Source organism: Cricetulus griseus (assembly GCF_003668045.3).
Source record: "Cricetulus griseus strain 17A/GY chromosome 1 unlocalized genomic scaffold, alternate assembly CriGri-PICRH-1.0 chr1_0, whole genome shotgun sequence".
Classification (NCBI taxonomy): Eukaryota; Metazoa; Chordata; class Mammalia; order Rodentia; family Cricetidae; genus Cricetulus; species Cricetulus griseus.
The window spans coordinates 253,061,154-253,079,922 of NW_023276806.1; the positions used below are offsets into that span (position 1 = coordinate 253,061,154).

At 47.9% G+C, this 18,769-nt stretch overlaps 1 protein-coding gene across 1 annotated transcript in view; it reads left to right on the forward strand.

Annotated features, from left to right (window-relative positions):
* The first annotated feature begins 5,697 nt into the window (after positions 1–5,697).
* Rftn1 (raftlin, lipid raft linker 1) overlaps positions 5,698–18,769 on the forward strand; it is a 170,110-nt gene continuing 157,038 nt past the window's right edge. Inside the window, exon 1 of the mRNA XM_035451463.1 lies at positions 5,698–5,842. Within this exon, the coding sequence (XP_035307354.1) occupies positions 5,698–5,842 (145 nt within the window). The remainder of the gene's footprint in view (positions 5,843–18,769) is intronic.

Here is an 18,769-nt window from a genome sequence, read left to right on the forward strand (position 1 = left end):
CTTGAGCTCATAGCAATCCTCCTGCCTCAGCCTCTCAAGTGCTAGGATTCCACCTGGCTGTCCTGTGCCCTCTTTGAAACAAGCTGTATCAGGAGAGTCAGCCAGGGCATAGCATTGCTGCTTCTGAGTCATCTGGTGTGAGTGTTCCCAGTGGTGGGGCTGGCTGCTGGTCTCCCAGGGGTTTCCCTTCACTGTACCTGTGTTGTGAGAGCTGGCCTCTCTGCTTGTGGTAAGAAAAGCTTTGGTCATCAGCAAGGCCTCCCCCACAGCCTGCTCCAGGGGCATCAGCCCTAGGCAGTTGAAAACTCACTTCACAGCATGTCTCTCATTATTGTTTATAATCAGCCTATTCTGCAAACATGGCAGCTTTCCTTCAAGCGTGACCTGTGACTCCTGATTTCTGGCCACGGCTCACGGGTTAGCACCAGACAAACATGCCTGCTATAAATAATGCCTGTGTTTTCAATCTAGAAAGCTTGGATGTGGCTCTGCAGTGGCTTGGGCTCGCAGTTACTGTGAGAAGAAATCTATGCGTCAGTTTCTTAAGGTTGGGTCTGGGAATTGGTGCACATGCTGCGGGCAGGCCAAGCAGTCACAGAGCTGGGACTCTGGGAGGCAGCAGACACCCCACTGTCCATTTCAGGTGTAGTCAGGTGTCCCGCGCGCGCTGTATTTTCTCGGCCGGCAAGAAATACACGCAGGACACTCGGATCCTTCTGCAGACAAGCTTTAATGCATAAGCTTACCAGAGCGGAGACACTGAACTAAGAAACCCATCCCTTAAAAAGGCTGACCAGCCGCCTGGGACGTGTTACCCTATGAATGGCTTCAGCTCCTCAGGCCAAATGAGCCACGGGATAGGCAGAGATCAAAGGAATGGAGATTACCCAGCGCCAGTGAAGTAATTTACATCTTGGTGTCTTCAGGCACCATTATTGTAATGGATAATGTAGGAAACGGCCCCCTACAGTCAGGATTCCTGGAGATCTTGCCCCGTGGGAGATGGGTTTCAGGTGAGCCTTCCTCCGCAGTCCCACAGAGGTATGCAGTCACAAGGGGCATGCAGGTGGGTAGGTCATCACAGACCTTCCTCTGCCTCCTGAAAGTGTGGCTTTTCTGAGCTGCTAGAGCATAGCAGGAGCAAGGACGAGTAAAGCCTGCCTTGCTTGGACAGAGGTGGGAGTTGGTGTGAGTGCAGGAAGGAAATAGAAAAAAAAAAAAAAAAAAACAGAGTTGTGCTTCAAGGGACAGTAAGGGCTCTGGATTCCTAGCACCCATATGAAAACCTGGCTTGTGTGTCTGTAATTCCAGCTGAGGGACAGGTAGACAGGCAGATCCCTGGTGCTCATTCACCAGCCATTCTAGCCAATCACCATTCTAGCCAAGCAGGGAGCCCCAGGTTCAGTGAGAGACCCTGTCTCAGAAAGTAACATGGAGGGTGATAAAGGGCACCTATCACCTGATGACAACCTTTGGCCTCTGCATGTACATGTTATATGTCTTTACACCCATACAAACACACATGCACACGCACCCACACAGGCACGCATGCATACATGCACACAAGCATGCACAACAATACATCCCTGCTGGGGATTCAGTGGTCAGTAGAGAGCACTTGATGGCATGGGAGAAGCCCTACTTCACTTCCTGTTATGAGTCACTTTTCTTTGCTTGCCTTTGTGCCCCCCTCATCCTGTGCCCCTAAGTCCTGGGGTATGCCCAGAAAGGTATGACTGTGTCCAATGTAGAGAGCAGCCATTCCTTCTTTGAGCTCCGCTGCACACAGGGTGCTCGAGGGACACACTGGCACCTGATGGCCAGGCCTGCTCTAAACACTGCTTTTGCTTTTTACTCTGGAAGCCTTGGTACCACTGGACAGGCAAAGCCGTGTTCTGCCCAATGTTGTGGGGATGTCACACTAGCTGTGTGCAATAAAAAAAAATTATGTGCTTTTGAACTTTTAGTGAAATTTAAGCAGGGGAAGGAACACAGTTTAATAAACAGGTTGCTGACTGAACACATCTGGAAGCCTCTCATGCTCCCTAGGATGGCCAGTTCATCAGAAGTCCAAGCCAGGCCCACTTTCACTCTCTCCCGCTGCTGCTGTGGGTCCAGATGTAGAACTCTCAGCTACTTCTCCAGCACCATGTCTGCTGTGTGCCACCACGCTCCCCATCATGACGGCAATGGACTAGACCTCTGAAACTGTAATCAAACCCCCAATTAAATGCTTTATCTTTAATAAGATTTGCTGTGGTCATGGTGTCTCTTCACAGCAATATGACAAACTGACTATGACCATGCTGTCACATGCACTGTTTAGTTTCTGTATTTCCCTTGCTTTCTGATTCTCAATGCACAAGTGTACTCCATTGTATAGAATCCCCCGCAAGGTCATCAGGTGACTCTTGAGTCATGGGCATTCTTGTGCCTTGTGATGCCCATATGCACATGTTTTTGTTCCTATGGATCTAAGAGGATTCATGAAAGCACAAGGCAGGTGTGCACGCAGCCTCCCACGCAGCCTCCCACACAGCCACCCCCTGCAGCCTCCCCATGTAGCCACCCCACGCAGCCACCACACACTGCCTCCCCACACAGCCTCCCTACACATTGCCATTTTGCCAGACTGTCTCACTGGCAGGATAAGCAGGAGAATTCCATTTTCTCTGGTTTTGTTTTTATAATTTAAAGATGTAAAAACATTGGTGACCTGATTTGGTAACATTTATTAATATGAGAGATATTTATTAGGGAAGTTTTATGCAAAACCTAGCATATTCTCAATTATAAACCAGATAGTAAAAAAAAAAAAAATGAAATTGGGGGCTGTAGAGATGGTCCAGCAGTTGAGAGCACTGGCTGCTCTTGCAGAAGGTGGTTCCCAGCACCCACATGCAGCTCAGGACTGCTGTAACCCCAGTTCCTGAGGATCTCAGCCCCTCTTCTCCTCTCCATGGGACCAAGCATGCACATGGTGCACAGACATACATAACAGTCAAAAGAAGTAAATATTTAAAGCAAACAGAAAGGTGAAACCAGCTCTTGATCAGCTCTGTGCCCTCACCAGCATTTGGCACAGACTGAGGATCCCTCATGCACAGACAGAAGCATTTCAGATTTCAGAGTCTTGGATTTGGGGATATTTACATAGACCTTACCAGTTGAGCCCCCTTACTTAGTAAAATGCTCTGAAATCCAAGCTTTTTCAACATATCTCTCAAAAGGCTTTGAATGTGTGGACTAGGGATGGCTAACTTGTACAAGTGGCTGGTCTAGCTACCACTCTTTCCCTGGGGCCCTCCTGCCATTTCCCTGGTGCTCGGTAAACTTGAGTTTTTTACACTGTACCATGCTTGTTGAGGATGTCTCGAGATGGCTGCTATATTCTGTCTTTTCCTTTCTGATCTGAGGTAGTCCTAGATGGAGTTTGGGTGAATCTACTCTGAGGACCACGGTGATGTGAGAACTGAGTCCCATTAGGTGGAGAGAGATGAGGGCAGCATCTTCTCCCAGCTCTGCTTTGGTGAGCATGGTGGCAGCATGAGCTCTGTTCAGTGCCGTCTAAGTGTCTATATAATGGGAGTCGGAGCTGGTTGGCCAACACAGTGTACTCTGCAGATGTCGGTCGGTCTCTGGATCCTTCCACACTCCGAATGTGTTGTGAAGAACAGGCAGAGTAAACCTGAAATCTGTGCTACTCTCTTCTGACTCCTTTTGTGCTTAGATCTTCCCTTGCCTGCCCCCTCCATGCCTCTCTGCGGTATTCTGTATGTCAGTCAGTCATGGCCGGTTGGGACATCATCCCTTCAGCTTGTTTTTCCCTACTGATGCAGCACTGCCATGCTCTGTTGTGAAGGTTGGTCACAAGGGGCTCAATAGGGGCTCAATAGGGGCTTAGGTCTAGCCTCTGCTCTTCTCTGTAAGCCCCAGTTGGGGCAGGGTGTGCCATCTTGTACATCTCACAGAGGTACATTGAGCAAGTGGAGACTCTGGCTTATTGACCTGTTAGGCCTAGGATGACAGAGTTCACAGCCTGCCTTTCCTCTTCCTCCTCATCCCTTTACCCTTGCAGGATCTATGTCATCTCATCATGCCCAAATCTGTGCAGCAGAGCTCACTTCAGCTCCTCCAAGCTCCTGTCAGCCTTGTGCTCTGATTCCACAGTCCTTCCTTTCCAACCAGGTTTGACTGGTGGAAATGGGCAGCCATGAAGGCCACTGTGCGCCCTTGGCTCTTTGTCATTCTGTTCTGGTGCTCCCAGTACCCACCTCTCCAGGGTGCCCTGGTCCCAGCACTCAGGTCCCTCCTTCCATTGCCTTCTTCCTCCCCCTGCACATGGCAGGGACTTGCCCTGCACAGGTCATCCAGCAGCCTCTGCCTACATCAGCTGTGGCCTGTGCAGAATGACTGAATAGTTTCCATGTTGTCAGTCCACACAGACTGCACATAAACCATGTGTTTTCTCTGGTTCTTGGACACTAATGTTCCCTTATTAAGGCCTAAGTCAGCCTTCCGGCTCCTGTCCATCCTCTCTGACTCCTTTTTTATTACTACAAAACGGGGTCTGGTTATGGCTGTGGGCTCGCTCGGCTGTCCGTTCCCCCACCCCATGCCCTTATTGCTCGTTTTGAAGTTTGGTTTGTTTTTCTGGAACTTGCCAAATTGCTTTAGGAAACTGGGAACCCTGTGAATGGATCATTGAAGGAAATCCTTGTCTTTGGAGGAAGCAGTCCCTGCATGTGTGTGTGTGATACTCTTGGCCAGTTTGTATTTTAGGGAAACATTTTCTGGGGCAGGTCAGTGTTCCAGAGAAGAGGAACAGTTAGTGCCTGGGGTGAAAAAGGAACATATCTTCCCACAAAAAGTCACTGTGTGAATGTCATTCTGCCCAAATAAACAGAAAACCTTCACTGGCTTCAATCAGAGAGCGAGGGAATTCCACTCTCTGTTCATTGTTTTCCTGTTTCTCCATTTCCTTTGCAAGCTGAGGCCACTGATTTCCCAACATGTGTGATGCTGCTTGATTTCTTGCTGGCCCTATTACACTCAATCACTTTTCATTTTAGCCTGAAGTGACTGCAGGTGGGGGAGACTACAGTTATTTCCTGCTGTTTGGTCTGAAAAAGAAGAGAAGAGGAACTATTAGACAAGGCCCATAAAAATACCAACATCTACATTTTGAGATGTTTGAATATCAATTCCTGTCTAAATAATTACTGTTGAGGGGAGAAAGGATGCTAGAGTTTAGAGACTATAACAACAACTTATTATTCTCCCCTAGCAACCATGTGGAAGGTGACACGTGTCTTGTATTTCTGTAGACGGGCTGACAACATAATACACGCTATGGCTTTTTAGGCCCTATTCTTTTAATCATGTGTACAGATGACAGTGGAGGGGGTTACTCAGAGGTATTATTTTCCTCAGAGAGAGGGGACAAGACACAAGGCAGGGACACTTGGGTCACCCAGATCTCCCAGGATGGCTGGTAATGGCTTCCTCATAGGAAGAGAGGTGTCCTGGTCCCCTGTGTTCGGGGCTATATTAATCACACGTGTGATTTACTGGGCACTGAGGCCTTTGATGTATTTCTCCAGAAAATTGGGGGTCTTTTATGCTATTGTGTTTCAAAATTATTGATAAAACATCTCCATCTCCCTGTTTGTTTCCCTTTTGTGGTCAGCTGTCGAAATGGGTTGTAGTTTGAACAAGCTGGAGAAACATGAAGAGAAGCGGCCTGGGAACATTTACTCAACTCTCAAGAGACCTCAGGTGGAGACAAAGATAGATGTGACCTATGAATACCGCTTCCTAGAGTTCACCACGCTGACTGCCGGTGAGTACAAGGCCTGTTTTCTGTAGGCAGAGCCTGGCACTTAATTGAGAAACAAAGGCTCAACCGTACATAATTTTGAATCCTGCTCTTTGGCAACTTAACAGTGCAGAGTGAGGTGTACACCATGCCATCTGTGTACTCCGAGAGTGTGATTTAATGGCTTGGTGTGATTTGATCACCCTGTGAACTATGATCTGCATAGCAGTCCCCTTTATTGGACTTTTAAGTTATTTTCGGATCTGAGATATAAATATGTTGTGGTAAGCACTGTTGTACATAAGTCTTCGTGTGCATGTCTAGTGATTTCCTCAGGAATTGCCAGGTGAAGGATACAGGCCTCAGGACTCTGAGAGATGCCAGCTTACCTTCTAGGCAGGACGGGGCAGGTTTCTCGGGACAGATGTGGTGAAGGTTGCCCATGTTCTGGCTGTCTACTACCTAGCACTGCCTTTGTGGACTCTCTCCATGATTATTTTTAAAATTTATTAATTACTTTATTTATTCTGGTTTTTGAGACAGGGTTTCTCTGTGTAGCCCTGGCTCTCTTAGAACTCTGTCTATAGACCAGACTGGCCTCAAACTCATAGATTCTCCTGCCTCTGCCTCTTGAGTGCTGGGATCAAAGGAATGTGCCACTACTGCCCGGCTTCCCTTGTCTCTTATGAAGAACTGTGTCTAAGGCTGGTGCATGTGCTCTCCCAGGGCCCTCTGTTCCCAGCTATCCTGTGTAGCCCCACCCCTTCCTGCTACCAAGTTCCTGCTGAGCTGGAACTGTTCCTTCTCCTCCATCCCTTCAGGGTTACCCTCTTCTGTCAATTGATCCCAAATACACTTTTACTCCAGCATTTGAGCCTGTTGTGTCTCCTTCATGGTGAGGACCAGCTGTTGTTTTCTTTCTAACTCACTGAGACGGGCTTGTCCTAAGGGGTCAGGCCTTGGTAACCTTGGAAGTTGGCTAGTGAACTTGTGAGTCGGGGCCACCCACTTGTCTAAGGTAGTGTCTGCAGCTGCTCTGAGCCCTCTCCACTCTTGGGCACAAGCTAACATTTGTTGAGTGCCTGCTATGTGCTGGGCCCTGGTCTTCACTGCGCTGATTGTGCCTCGGTACTCAGGAGATGTCACCGCGGCAAGCTGTAGGATGTCATCGCCTGCAGATTCCTGTGTCCTGTCGTTGCTCTAACTCTGCATCCCAGACAACCACCAATTAGCTTTCTTCTGTGATTTTTTTTTAGAGTTTTACCTATTTGGAATCACCCAGTCTGCCTCCTTTCATCCTGGCCCCTCCTGCTCATGGGGTTTCTTTGTGTCCTTGAGCTTGCCTGCTGTGTCAGTGTGTGACAGCCAGTACCAGTGTGTGACAGCCCGGGATGTGGCTGACAACAGGTTGTTTCTCATTTACCTATGAAGGATATTGACCTCAGTCTAGTTTTGTCTGTTATAGGTGCAGTTCCTCTAAATATTCCTCTTTCTGTGGCCTTTTGATGTTCTATTCTTGCAGCAATCCGAGTTACCTGGGTACACTCTATCCTTGTAGGTAAGGAAGTGGAGTCTCAGGCAGGTCCTGCTAAAAACTCGGTGCCAGGAAACAAAGTTCAAACCTAGATCTCCTCAGCTAGGAGGCCTGAGACCTACCTGTGTGGTTGGAGTCAGCCAGGCAGAAGATAATCAGAAGAGAGTAGGAAGGCACTGTCCTTCCACAATGTAGGAAGGACGGAGTCAGTGACAGACTAAACCCAGAGGTACCACTGTCTATGTGGGAAGCTGCAGGTGGTCCAGTTGGCTTGGAGTATAGCCTTTGGGAACAGTACGTGGCAGTCATATGATGAGATGGCTCAGTGAATAAAGTGTTTGATCCCAGAACCAGACATGGTGGTAGTGGAGAAGCCTTTGATGTCCTCTGGGTAACTATCCCAGCCAGATTGGTGAGCTCCAGGTAAAATTGAGAAGCCTTGGAACAGAGGCCAAAGTGGAGAGACACTGAGGAAACATCCAAGATTGACCTTGGACTCTATGTGCACTCACAGTCTCACATATACAGGTCCCTGCATACAGACATGACATGTGCGCGCGCGCGCGCGCGCGCGCGCACACACACACACACACACACACACACACACACACACACACACACACACACACGGTCTTAGTTGTGGAGCTGATGAATTCAGGCTCTCTCTCTCTGGAAGCCTGAAAGATGAACACCGTTGGATTTTGGGAAGACGTTTCTGAGTTTAAACGGAAGAATGGAAGGGCACAACTAAGAGAATGAACACTATTTGGAAGTCATTGAACAATTACATAACAAGTAGGTAGCCTCAGTCAGCATAGACACTGTGGGGACAGTAGAAAGAGGGGGTCAGAAGAAATCAGGAACAGTCCTGGGGATTGCCAGGAACTCAGGCAATGGTGTGAGTTCACACAGTGGGTGCTCTAACTGTGCCTTAGGTGTCCATCATCTGAAGCACCAAGAGCTGGGAAAGGAGTGACTTCTCCTTACATGTTTCTTTATTCACTCCTAGCTTTCAGAAGGTGTGAGAGTAGAAGCACACATGTTTCAGCTCTTACGTGGGCCTTACCTATGACATGGGAAGCACATGTTTCAGCTCTTACATGGGCCTTGCCCGTGGCATGGGAAGCATAAGGTTCAGCTCTTAGGTGGGACTTGCCTGTGGCATGGGAGGATGGGAGCATGGCCAGCCTGGGAGTCCCATTGCACTCTGGGTATACTGTTCAGTAACTTGAATGATCTCATTGGGACTCATCTTCATACAACAGAACACACCCACATTAAGTACAAAGTGTTGACAGGTGTAAACATCTTTAAAGTTGCTACAACATTCAGGACAGAGACCTTTGCACAGGTGTGTTGGTCCTTATACCCCTGGTGTGCCAGCAGTGGAGGCAGGAGGGTTCTGGGTTCGATGCCTCAACCATGATCTCCTTTTGGCCTTTATATTGGCTTTGCTTCATTTCCATTTTTCCCTTTTGAATGACATGTAAATGGAACCCTACAGTGTGTCAGCTTTTTGGTCTGGCTCCTTTAATCTGGTCCTCTGAGCACACACGTGTCTGCGAGAGTGTGTGTGTGTGTGTGTGTGTGTGTGTGTGTTATGAAACAAATATGTCAGGTGTGTAGTTGTTAGGATGTTTGGCATGTGTGAGTTTAAAAGGTGCTGCCTCATTGCTGTCCAAGCCTTTGCACATTTCCAACAGTGACAGTGGGAATGGCTAGACTACTTTTTTTTACATGAATTAGAGATACTCTGGATGTGGTGTTTATACCATTCTGTCTCTCTGTCTCTGTCTGTCTCTGTCTCTGTCTCTTTTTCTTTCTCTAAGACAGAGTAGCCCCAGCTGTCCTGGAATTTGCTAGGACATCTGGGCTGGGTCCATGCTTGTAGCAGCCATTCTGCCTTAGCTTTGTGAGTTCTGGAATTACAGGCGTGTGTCATCCATCATGTCTTACTTACATGACCCTGGAGGGGGCTCAGGGCTTTGTACATGCTAGGTGAACACTTGGCCAGCTGAACTGCATCTCTAGTTCCTGTTTTCATTATTATTATGACTCTTTTGAACAGAGAAACAGCACCCATGTAAGGCAGGCTTAGCTTCTTTCATAAAATAGAAAAGTAGACAGAACCAGCAGAGGCAATGAAAGTAATTAGCTGCTTGGCCCCAAGCGGCCAAAGATTGGTAGGAGGGTCCCTGTGTTCTGAGTGGTACCACTCTGTACTTCCTGGATCCCTGAATCTCTAGCCTTCTGCAGCAAGTAAAAACTAAACTCAAGAGCTCCTACACTAAGGCTCTGACGTCTTTTTGCCCCACTGCCTGCCCTGCACCTTCAAGCTCGCCTCCTTTTCCCTCCTGTTCTTGTAAACTGTTTCCATGACCCACAGCGCATTCCCACAGCAGGCCCCATGACCACATTTTAGAAATTCCCCTCCCTGTGGTTTTCCTGCCAAGGGCTCTGCAGGAGCTGACTTTTGGGATTTTTCTCTGACATTACGTTGGCCAGACTTAGACTTGATGTTTGCCGCCAGCCTTCCACCCTTAAGTGCTGAGTGTGAATTCTGTCTGGTTGTAATAAGAACACAGGGGACGGGGACGTTTGTTGTTCAAAGCATGCGCGCTGTGCAACGAATCATGGACAGGCCCCCTGTCGCTTAGCTTCCAGGGAGGGCAGCTTCAGCTCTAAACACCACTATGAAAGTCTGGAATTTCAGTCTGGAATTTGTTCCCTTACCAGACTGTTCCCCTGACAGCTTTTGTCACATTCTGAAAATTACTTTGTCATCGTTATTGCTGTTGCTTACTGGTGAGTTTAAAAACCCTGCTGCTATTGCCCAGGGGTGGCAGTGGATGTGATGGACAGGCGGAGGGAACAGCACAGAAACGGCAGAACCAGTCCTGAGCTCAGAGAGCTGCTCTGTAGGCCAGGCTGCCTGTGACTTGTCCCAGGGCTTCCTGGACCCTGGATCCTCGGGTCTGCTTTGGGGTCCCTCGCTCAGCAGGTCTGAGGAAAGACCTTTTGAACCTTCATCTGTAATGAGTTTCAAGTATGGGAAAGCTACTGGCCAAGGACCACAGTTGAGAACTTTCTACGTTTTGCATTTCCTCCACCCGAGTGAAGGTGGTGCCAGTGGTAGTGTTGGTGTGAGTTGTTAAGACAAAATATGTTCAATAATCACAAATCTACCTAGACATAAGCCATCATATGCATATGCTTTATTTCCTTAAATGGCTTCTGTTTGGGAGACGGGGCTGATAGGCGGTTTTTTTAACGCTGACATTAGGTTTCTCCGCTGATGCAGTAAGCCACATCAAGCCAAATTAAAAAACCAGGTTTAATCTGAGCAAAGCAACTCCCTGGTGAGTCTCGGGAAAAGAAGCAGGAGAGAAATCATATGGTGGTTCTAGAAAAGTGGGGTTGGGGTGGGTGGGGGTGGGTGGGGCTAAATACCCTGTAGGAGTGGTCTTGACCAGCTCTGGGGGAGGAGCTGACACTTGGTGGGCTTTTAGAGAGGGCAGGGTCTGGAGACAGGAGTGAGGCTGAAGCAGAGTTCCCAGTCAAACGCCTGAACTTTCTTGGATATGTGGGGGCCAGTTCCAGTCTGGCTACTTCCTGTTGGCAAGGGGTGACATGGGGAGGGGGATTGGGAATTGGTGGGAGGTGTAGGTGGAGAAGTATCTGGTTAGCTGCCATCCTGGAGACTTCAGGAATCTCTTCTTTGAGGAAGCGAAGTCGGGTTGCTAGGAGCAAAACTAGATTATCATCACCAGCCCTGAACAGGGCTAGCCATGGGAAGAGTGGAGTGGAGATGTGCCCTGGTTGTACAGAAGAGACAAGGGCGAATACGCAAGACACAAGAGCAGATATGCCCTTCATTGGGACATCTGGGAAAACCAGGTACCAACATGATGTCCCAGGAGCTTGGGGGGGCGGGTGTGGTATGGGGTTTCCAGGAGATGTTGAGGGCTTCAGACATGAGCTGGATGACCCTGGAAGTGAAGGCTGGGCCATTCTTTGTCTCTTTGGATGGTCTGTGACATGCCAAATCAAGGGATGGTGTATTCCAGATTGATGACCTGAGCCGTCACACCTGCTGTTTCCCTGGAGGTGGGCAATGCCTCTATCTGGAGGGCCCCCTGTGGGTTGGCCTTGGCACGTCTGGCAGGAGGAGTGGACTTGTAAATACAGGCTCAGAGATGGGTGAGGTCACCGTGGGGCTCTAGAGACTGTTACTTTCTAACAGGCCAGATTCTTTGGCACAGTAGCAGTGCTCTTTCCCAGGGACATTGGAACAGCTGGAACAGATTTACATCTTGGTGTCCTAGCAAAGGCTATGGTTTGGGGTTAGAAGGCATGAGCATTTTTCCTAGGGCCGGGTTTTAGGCCAATGAAACACATCTTTAATGCCAGCCAGGGGCAATTTATTGAGCAAAAGAAGTTGAATAAGCAAAGGAGAAGGAGGGAAGGAGGCTGAAGAGAGAGGGATGAGAAACAGTTGGACGCACTTTCAGGCTTCCACACCACCTTCAGTGCTCACCTGTTTCAGAGGGGAGGAGTCGGCGAGCATGAGCAGCGCTAGATTGTTGCACCATGCTTTCAGCAACACCTCAGCGGAGTTTTGTCATATGTGGCTGCACTGTCTGTAGACAGTGCTCTTAGCTTTTCAAAACTGCATTTACAATCTGAAGCCTGTTTATCCTTTACTCTGAAGCCTGTGAATGAGGCAAACCTGTCCATTCTCTTAACAAGAATCTTAACGAGCTACCTAGGTGGTTGTAGCCTTGGGGCTGGTAGGGGGAGAGCTGTTAAACTGGCAAAGCTATCAGTACCCAAGTCATCAAACACCATCAGATCTGAGAAGGGTGAATTTCACCCAAGTAAGCAGGAGTGAAAGCCTTCCGGCTATCCCGGCAGCTACCCTGGGGACAGGGTCCCAAGGTCCCAAGGTATCTGTCTTCAGTTTCCAGGCCCAGAAGATCTAACAGACTTCCTGTGGAGTAGGGATTTTGGGATGACTGGCCTACCTTGTCGTGGCAAATCAGGATAGTCAATCCTCCAGTGTCCTGCTTGTCCACAGTCGGGAGAGGGGCTTGACAGCAGTTGGGGTAAAGGGCAGTTTTGTCGTCCCCCCCCCTCCGCCACCATCCATAGCCAGCTTTGCTACATTTAAAGCAAGCTCAAGGTGGAGGTTCTTCTGTGCCCATCCATCTTCCTTGGAGGAGATAGGGATGCTGCCAGGAGCTGGCGTGTCTCCATCATAGGAAGCTTTTAAATGCCATATTCTCAGATCTCTATGTTTGAAGATTGTAGGATCATTATCTGTTCCTGAAATAAGAGTTTATAGCATAGAGCAGCATGCAAGAAGCCATAGGAATAAAAGATGTTTTTGGAGTGAGGAAGAGTGGCTTCCCACGTGGTCGCAGGAAAGACTCAGCTCTACCCGGGTTCGGCACCAAGCTGATAGTGCTGTGAAGGTAGAAGTTCACCGTCCAGTACAAGGAGCCTCCCTCAGGGTTGGGCTTTCAGGAAGCCCCCAGAAAGGAGGAAGCTTTTACTGAGTTGAAGGAGAGAGTGGACCCAGATCTGCCTTGATGTGGTGTGCAGGGCTGGTTCTATGCTGGGAAGGGTGTAAAGGGTCAGGAAGAAAGTTCTGAGTTCTGGCCCTGGGGTGCTACTAGGAGAAGTCGAATGAAGCAAGTGGGTGCTGGCTTTTCTGGTGCCAAAGCCACTGATGGTCCTGAGGTGTATTGGGGGGCTGGGGTGTGCACAGAGAACAGCTGGCTTTCACATGAAGCTAGGATGAGGGGGGCCAGCAGTTCTCCAGGTATGATTGGCATCTTGTAGAAAATGCAAAATCTTGGTCCCTGGTCCAGGTGCTGTGAAATGTAAAATATTCCCTATATGATAGAACCCCCAGATGCTGCTGAGGCTTCCTAAGTTTGAGAACAGCTGGGTGGACCAGGGTTCTTCCAACTGTAGTGGAGGAGAGCATTGAGGAACTGGACAGAAGGCTGGGTTTGGGTTGTGTGCACCAGGGTGGATGAGACAAGGAGACTCTGAGGTCCCCCTGAAGGCAGAGCATGAGACCCTTGAGGAACAGGTTTCTGTTGACTAGGGACCTTTTAGCCAATGAGCTGGGCCTCTTGACAGCTTTCTCTTGACTCAGGAGCCTTGGAGAAAGTGAATTTCTGAACTGTCACCCTTATCCAGGATCAGAGTCCAGTCAGCATGCCTAGCCTCCTGCCCAGTCACACCTAACATCTAGACAAGCCTAGGTTTACAGTCCTGTGACCTTCACATTTAAAACTAGTGGCTCACTCAGAGGCAGCCTTAGGGCCATGGCCTCAGGTCATCTCTGGGAGACTTTGCCTTGATAGGTATCTATTGCCTCTTTCCCCTCTGCCTCTTTCCTTGGTCCCTGAACAAATCCCACAGAAATTGCCTGGGATCCACAATTAGCATTAATGGACTCAACTTGTATCAGGCATTTCTGGGTTTAATATCTAAGGCTGCCCCTGATCTGGAAGCTATGGAAAGGAAGGGCAAGCATGAGTGAGGCATTGCTGGAGGGGTCTTGGTGAGAGAGTCTTTCACCACGGGGGTTCCTTTAGCTAGAGCCTGGAGGACTCTGAAGTGTTTGTTTTGACACCCATTAGTGAGGCGTTTAGCATTCTCCCTAAACTTGATACCTGCAGCTTTGTAAGGAACAGACTCCAATGATACATGCCAGTGATACTTGCCGCTTTTCAGAGGAGCTGAGCAGGTCACTGATGCACGAGTTTTGCAGGTAAAAACAAACTGTGAGACAAAGAGTCAGTGGCTGTGGCTGGGGGAAGGTGGGCTGATACAGGAGGCCAGAGCATCCTTTGAGAGGAAAGCTTGGGGCCTGGCATTTGAGGCTTCACTTTTTACATCCTCTAGACCCAGAGACGATTCTCCTGTTCACATCTGTACACAGCTGTTAGGTCCTCTGCATTTGGGCTTTCCTAGTGAGTCCTTGTGGATTACCCATTGTGACAAGAGCCACAGGCCTGGGTGACAAGGAAAATGATGATGATGATGTTAACAGCAATGACAGGCAAGGTGACACACACACACACACACACACACACACCACACACACACACACACACACACACACACACACACACACCTCTTTGTGTGAATGTAATCCTCTTGAGGGGCATCAGTGAAGTTACCCAGCATGCAATGGGACTTGCCTCTGGTCTTAAGCAATGTGGGTGGAATGCAAATGTTTCCAGGTACCGCCTTGGCTTTTGGAGTGGCTCAGATCTGGCACTGAAGACCAGTGCAGGTGCCATCCCTTTATTGTATCTTGTGCTCTGGAGAGCTCACGCATGCGTGGGTGAGTCAGGCTAGTGGGGTGTGAGTAGCTACTGCTACCTAGGGTCCTCCTGGGTTGTTACAGCGGCTCACATTCGGAGATCAGCTCATCTCTGCAGCTGAGAGAGGCCGTTTCACTGTGATGTCTCTCAGGGCTGGAGCACACTTTAGTGTACACTACTCGTCACCTATTGGAGACTGTGTGTGTGTGTGTGTGTGTGTGTGTGTGTGTGTGTGTGTGTGTATCAGAGGACAATCTCTGGTGGGGTTCCTCAGGAACTGTTGGCTTTTTTTTTGTTGTTTGTTTGTTTGTTTTGTTTTTTGTTTTTTTGTTTCACAAGGTCTCTTACTGGCCTGGAACTCTTGGGGTTGATCAGTGAGCCCAGATCCTTCTCTTCTGCCTCCCTAAGTCAGAGATTCCAGCCATACACCACCCTCTGTTTTGGGAAACTACTTTTCTTACCAAAAACATGAATGTTAGCTAAGAGCCCCCTGGAGTAGAGCTCTGGCTTTCCTTTGCTAGTAGGGTTAAGTGTGACCCCTCATTCAGCTTCAGGAGGCCAGGCATGAACTTGGGTGAGTGTGATGGTGGCCTTGTCCTCTCAGCTTTGCAAATTCACTAAGCTCATAGAGAAAAGATTCCTCCTTTGCAGAGTGGTACGCACAGGACTCCAGAGAGACTCTTCTTTCCTAGAGATCTGCTGTACCATTCTTGGGAGCATTGGCCTCTATGAAACCATCTACACGCGCTGGTGGGATTTTCACACTGTGTGATTAGTTCTCTGACACATTTTTAGGATCTGTTTCATCAATGAAGGGTAAGGTGGAGAGAGTGTAAATATTTAATTTCAGTTTGGGTAAAAACAACTGTTGGACATTGTGAAGTTATTTATTTCTACCTGATTTTGGTTCTGCTCTGGTTTCTATAATTGCTTAAGGGTTGGCTTCTATTTTGAATACTCAGGTGAGGTCAGTGTCGTGGTGTGACCAGCAAGCATGGGTCCCAGCTGGGAGGTGTGCTAGAAACAGACCCCATTTTTAGACAGAATATGCAAACTGGTTCCCATAAAACACACATCACATTTTTCAGGTTTCAGAGCGGATGAGGTCGTGCGTGTGAAATGGCTTTAAGCAGAGCTCCTGTGTCTTCTGTGTGGTGGCTTTTGATGTTGTTCTTGGTACTAATGTTGTTGTTCCACTCGTACTTATGGGGGTGATAAGATTAGACCTAAGGGGCCGGGCTGTGGTGGCGCATGCCTTTAATCCCAGCACTCGGGGAGGCAGAGGCAGGTGAATCTCTGTGAGTTCAAGGCCAGCCTGGTCTACAGAGCAAGTCCCAGGATAGGCTCCAAAGCCACACAGAGAAACTCTGTCTCAAAAAATCAGAGAGAGAGAGAGAGAGAGAGAGAGAGAGAGAGAGAGAGAGAGAGAGAGAGAGAGATTAGGGTGTTCTCAATATTCCTTTTTTAAAGCAAAACTCTAGGTGCTCTTGTCCCAGCTACTCTAAATCTAGATCGAGAAACAATAAATACGCAGAGTCTCGTGTGTAGATGGACTCTGGGGTATGTGTGACCCAAGCAGTCAAATTCAGGAACTCAAGGCTGTCTTCAGCAGGATGGAATTCCTTGGTGATGATTGTTATCTGTTAAGGCAAAACCAAATTATTTTTTTCTATAGGGATTCATAGTAATAGCCTGTCATAATAACTTTTATCCTTTTTAGCCAAATGGAACAGAAGGACCAGCAAGATGACTCAGTGGGTAGAGGCACCTGCTGCTAAGCCTCATGACCTGTATATTAGTGGGAGAGAGCCTACTCTTGCAAGTTGTCCTCTGACTTCCATGTGTACACCATGCTATGCATGCACCCACACAAGTAAATAGATAAATGTAAAAAATGATAAACTATATATGTATTTACATTATAAAATAATTTTAAAAGTAAAGTGAAACAGAGAACAAGTTAATGTTTTATATAGCCTACTGTCTTAGTTTGGGTTTCTATTGCTGTGAAGAGACACCATGACCACAGCAACTCTTATAAAGGAAAGCATTTAATTGGGACTGGCTTACAGTTCAGAGATTTAGATTGTGGGACGCATGGCAGCATTCAGGCAGACATGGTGCTGGAGAAGGAGCTGAGAGGTCTCATCTTGATCTGCAGGTAGCAGGAGACTGTGTGTCACCCTGGGCCTAGCTTGAGCATATATGAGACCTCAAAGCACACCCCACAGTGACACACTTCCTCCAACAAGGCCACACCTCCTAATAGTGCCACTCCTTATAGGACAAGAACTCAAATACATGAGTATGTGTGTCATTCCCATTCAAACTGCCACACCTACTAATTCTTACCGATATGACTTCAAAGGATTTTTATCAAGAGGCTTTACCCTCTTTTACTGTGGTACTGTCTCATTTTCATTAGTGTACAACAACTATGCAAAATGATGGTTTTGACCATGACATTATCCTACAGGTAGACCATATTTTTTGGCCCTATTCATCCCCATATCTCAGTATTATCCTAATTTTGATCAGCTTTCACTGATTGTTGACTTCTGGAAGAAAAGAGACCTGTGTATTTTATCTGTGAGATATTTTTCACTGGTGTGAGAAGGTAAGCAAGTGACTTCCAGGTTCATGTCCCTGTGACTAAGTCTAGAAAGTCATTTTCTTTGCAGTATGTTTCAAACACCTGCCCTTGTGTCATAGGTCTGGTATCCTGGTGAGTTAAGTGATGTAGGCAAGGCATGCTCCTGAGCTTACCAATAGCCTAGCTTCTTACCCATCTTGTGGTAGGAGCATGATCTTTGGGGCACACATGTATTTGTGGGGTACAGAAGGTGTCAGTTATTGATGGGTTCATCAGCCTCTGTTAAGGGAGGGAACTTTTTGTTTTTTTGAGACAGGGTTTCTCTGTGTAACTTTGGAGCCTATCCTAGCACTCACTCTGGAGACCAGGCTGGCCTTGAACTCACAGAGATCTGCCTACCTCTGCCTCCTGAGTGCTGGGATTAAAGGTGTGGGCCACCAATGCCCGGCTGAATGATGCTTTTGACCCAAGACTGGTCACGTATTTCTCCTTGTTGGGTAAGGGTAGGGTTGGGAGCTTTCCTTATAGAAGCAGTCAGTGTCATTTTGGAGAAGGACCAGCCTTTACTTATTGTGGCCACGTCAATTCACCAGTGGGCACACTGCCAGGTCAGTTGTGATTGTAGCTTCCTGAGTATGATTGTTGAGTATCTTTCTCTCCTGATACTCTACATAGAACCTTCTAGTGCTATGAAAGCTATCATGTGGGGAATGAGGCATCCAGGTTGTTACCAGCTCGATTTTTTTCATGTCCTGTGACTCAAGTGTGTGAGTTCCTTTAGCACTATGATCTTACCATGAAGTTCTGGTAGGTAACCAAGAGCAATGGCATTAGTCTGTGATGTTTGTGGGTCTATGGAATGTTTTACCATGGTTTCTTACTGTGGAATTCACATAAACAAGTTAGATCAAAATAACTCAAATCTAAGAGAACTTGTCTTCGAGGTAAGTGCTAGAAGCCAGTGTACCAGAGAGGTAGACCCAGCATGTTTACCCTCTTAACTGGGAGGAATGTTAAGGGGCAGACTGAACTTGGACATGGGGAACAAAGAAACCGAGCAAAAGGCAATTTTAAAGTTAGCATCTCTATTTATTATTGTGTGACCTTAGTGGGAATCCATTAAGAGACATGTCCTTCTGCAATTCCTTCCCCTGGGATATGGGTGCGACCTGCTGACCTGCTTCTTGTAAATAGGCTACAGGAGAACAATGGCTTCCATTTCTGAGAACGAGTCTAAAAAAGACTGTGACTGCTGTCTTGAGCTCTCCTGTGCACACACTAACATGGCAAGGTCCCGACAAAGACCTGCTGATAATAGTGAGTGAGGAAGCGGGTCTGCAGAACAACCGTGCATAGGAACTGACTCCTACCATCAACCATATGTGTGACTTTGGAAGGAACTTTCTTTGGTGGAGCCTGATTGTGACTTGATCCATAGTGGCCACCTGAGGCAGCCTCCTGAGGGAGTGAGTCCAAGG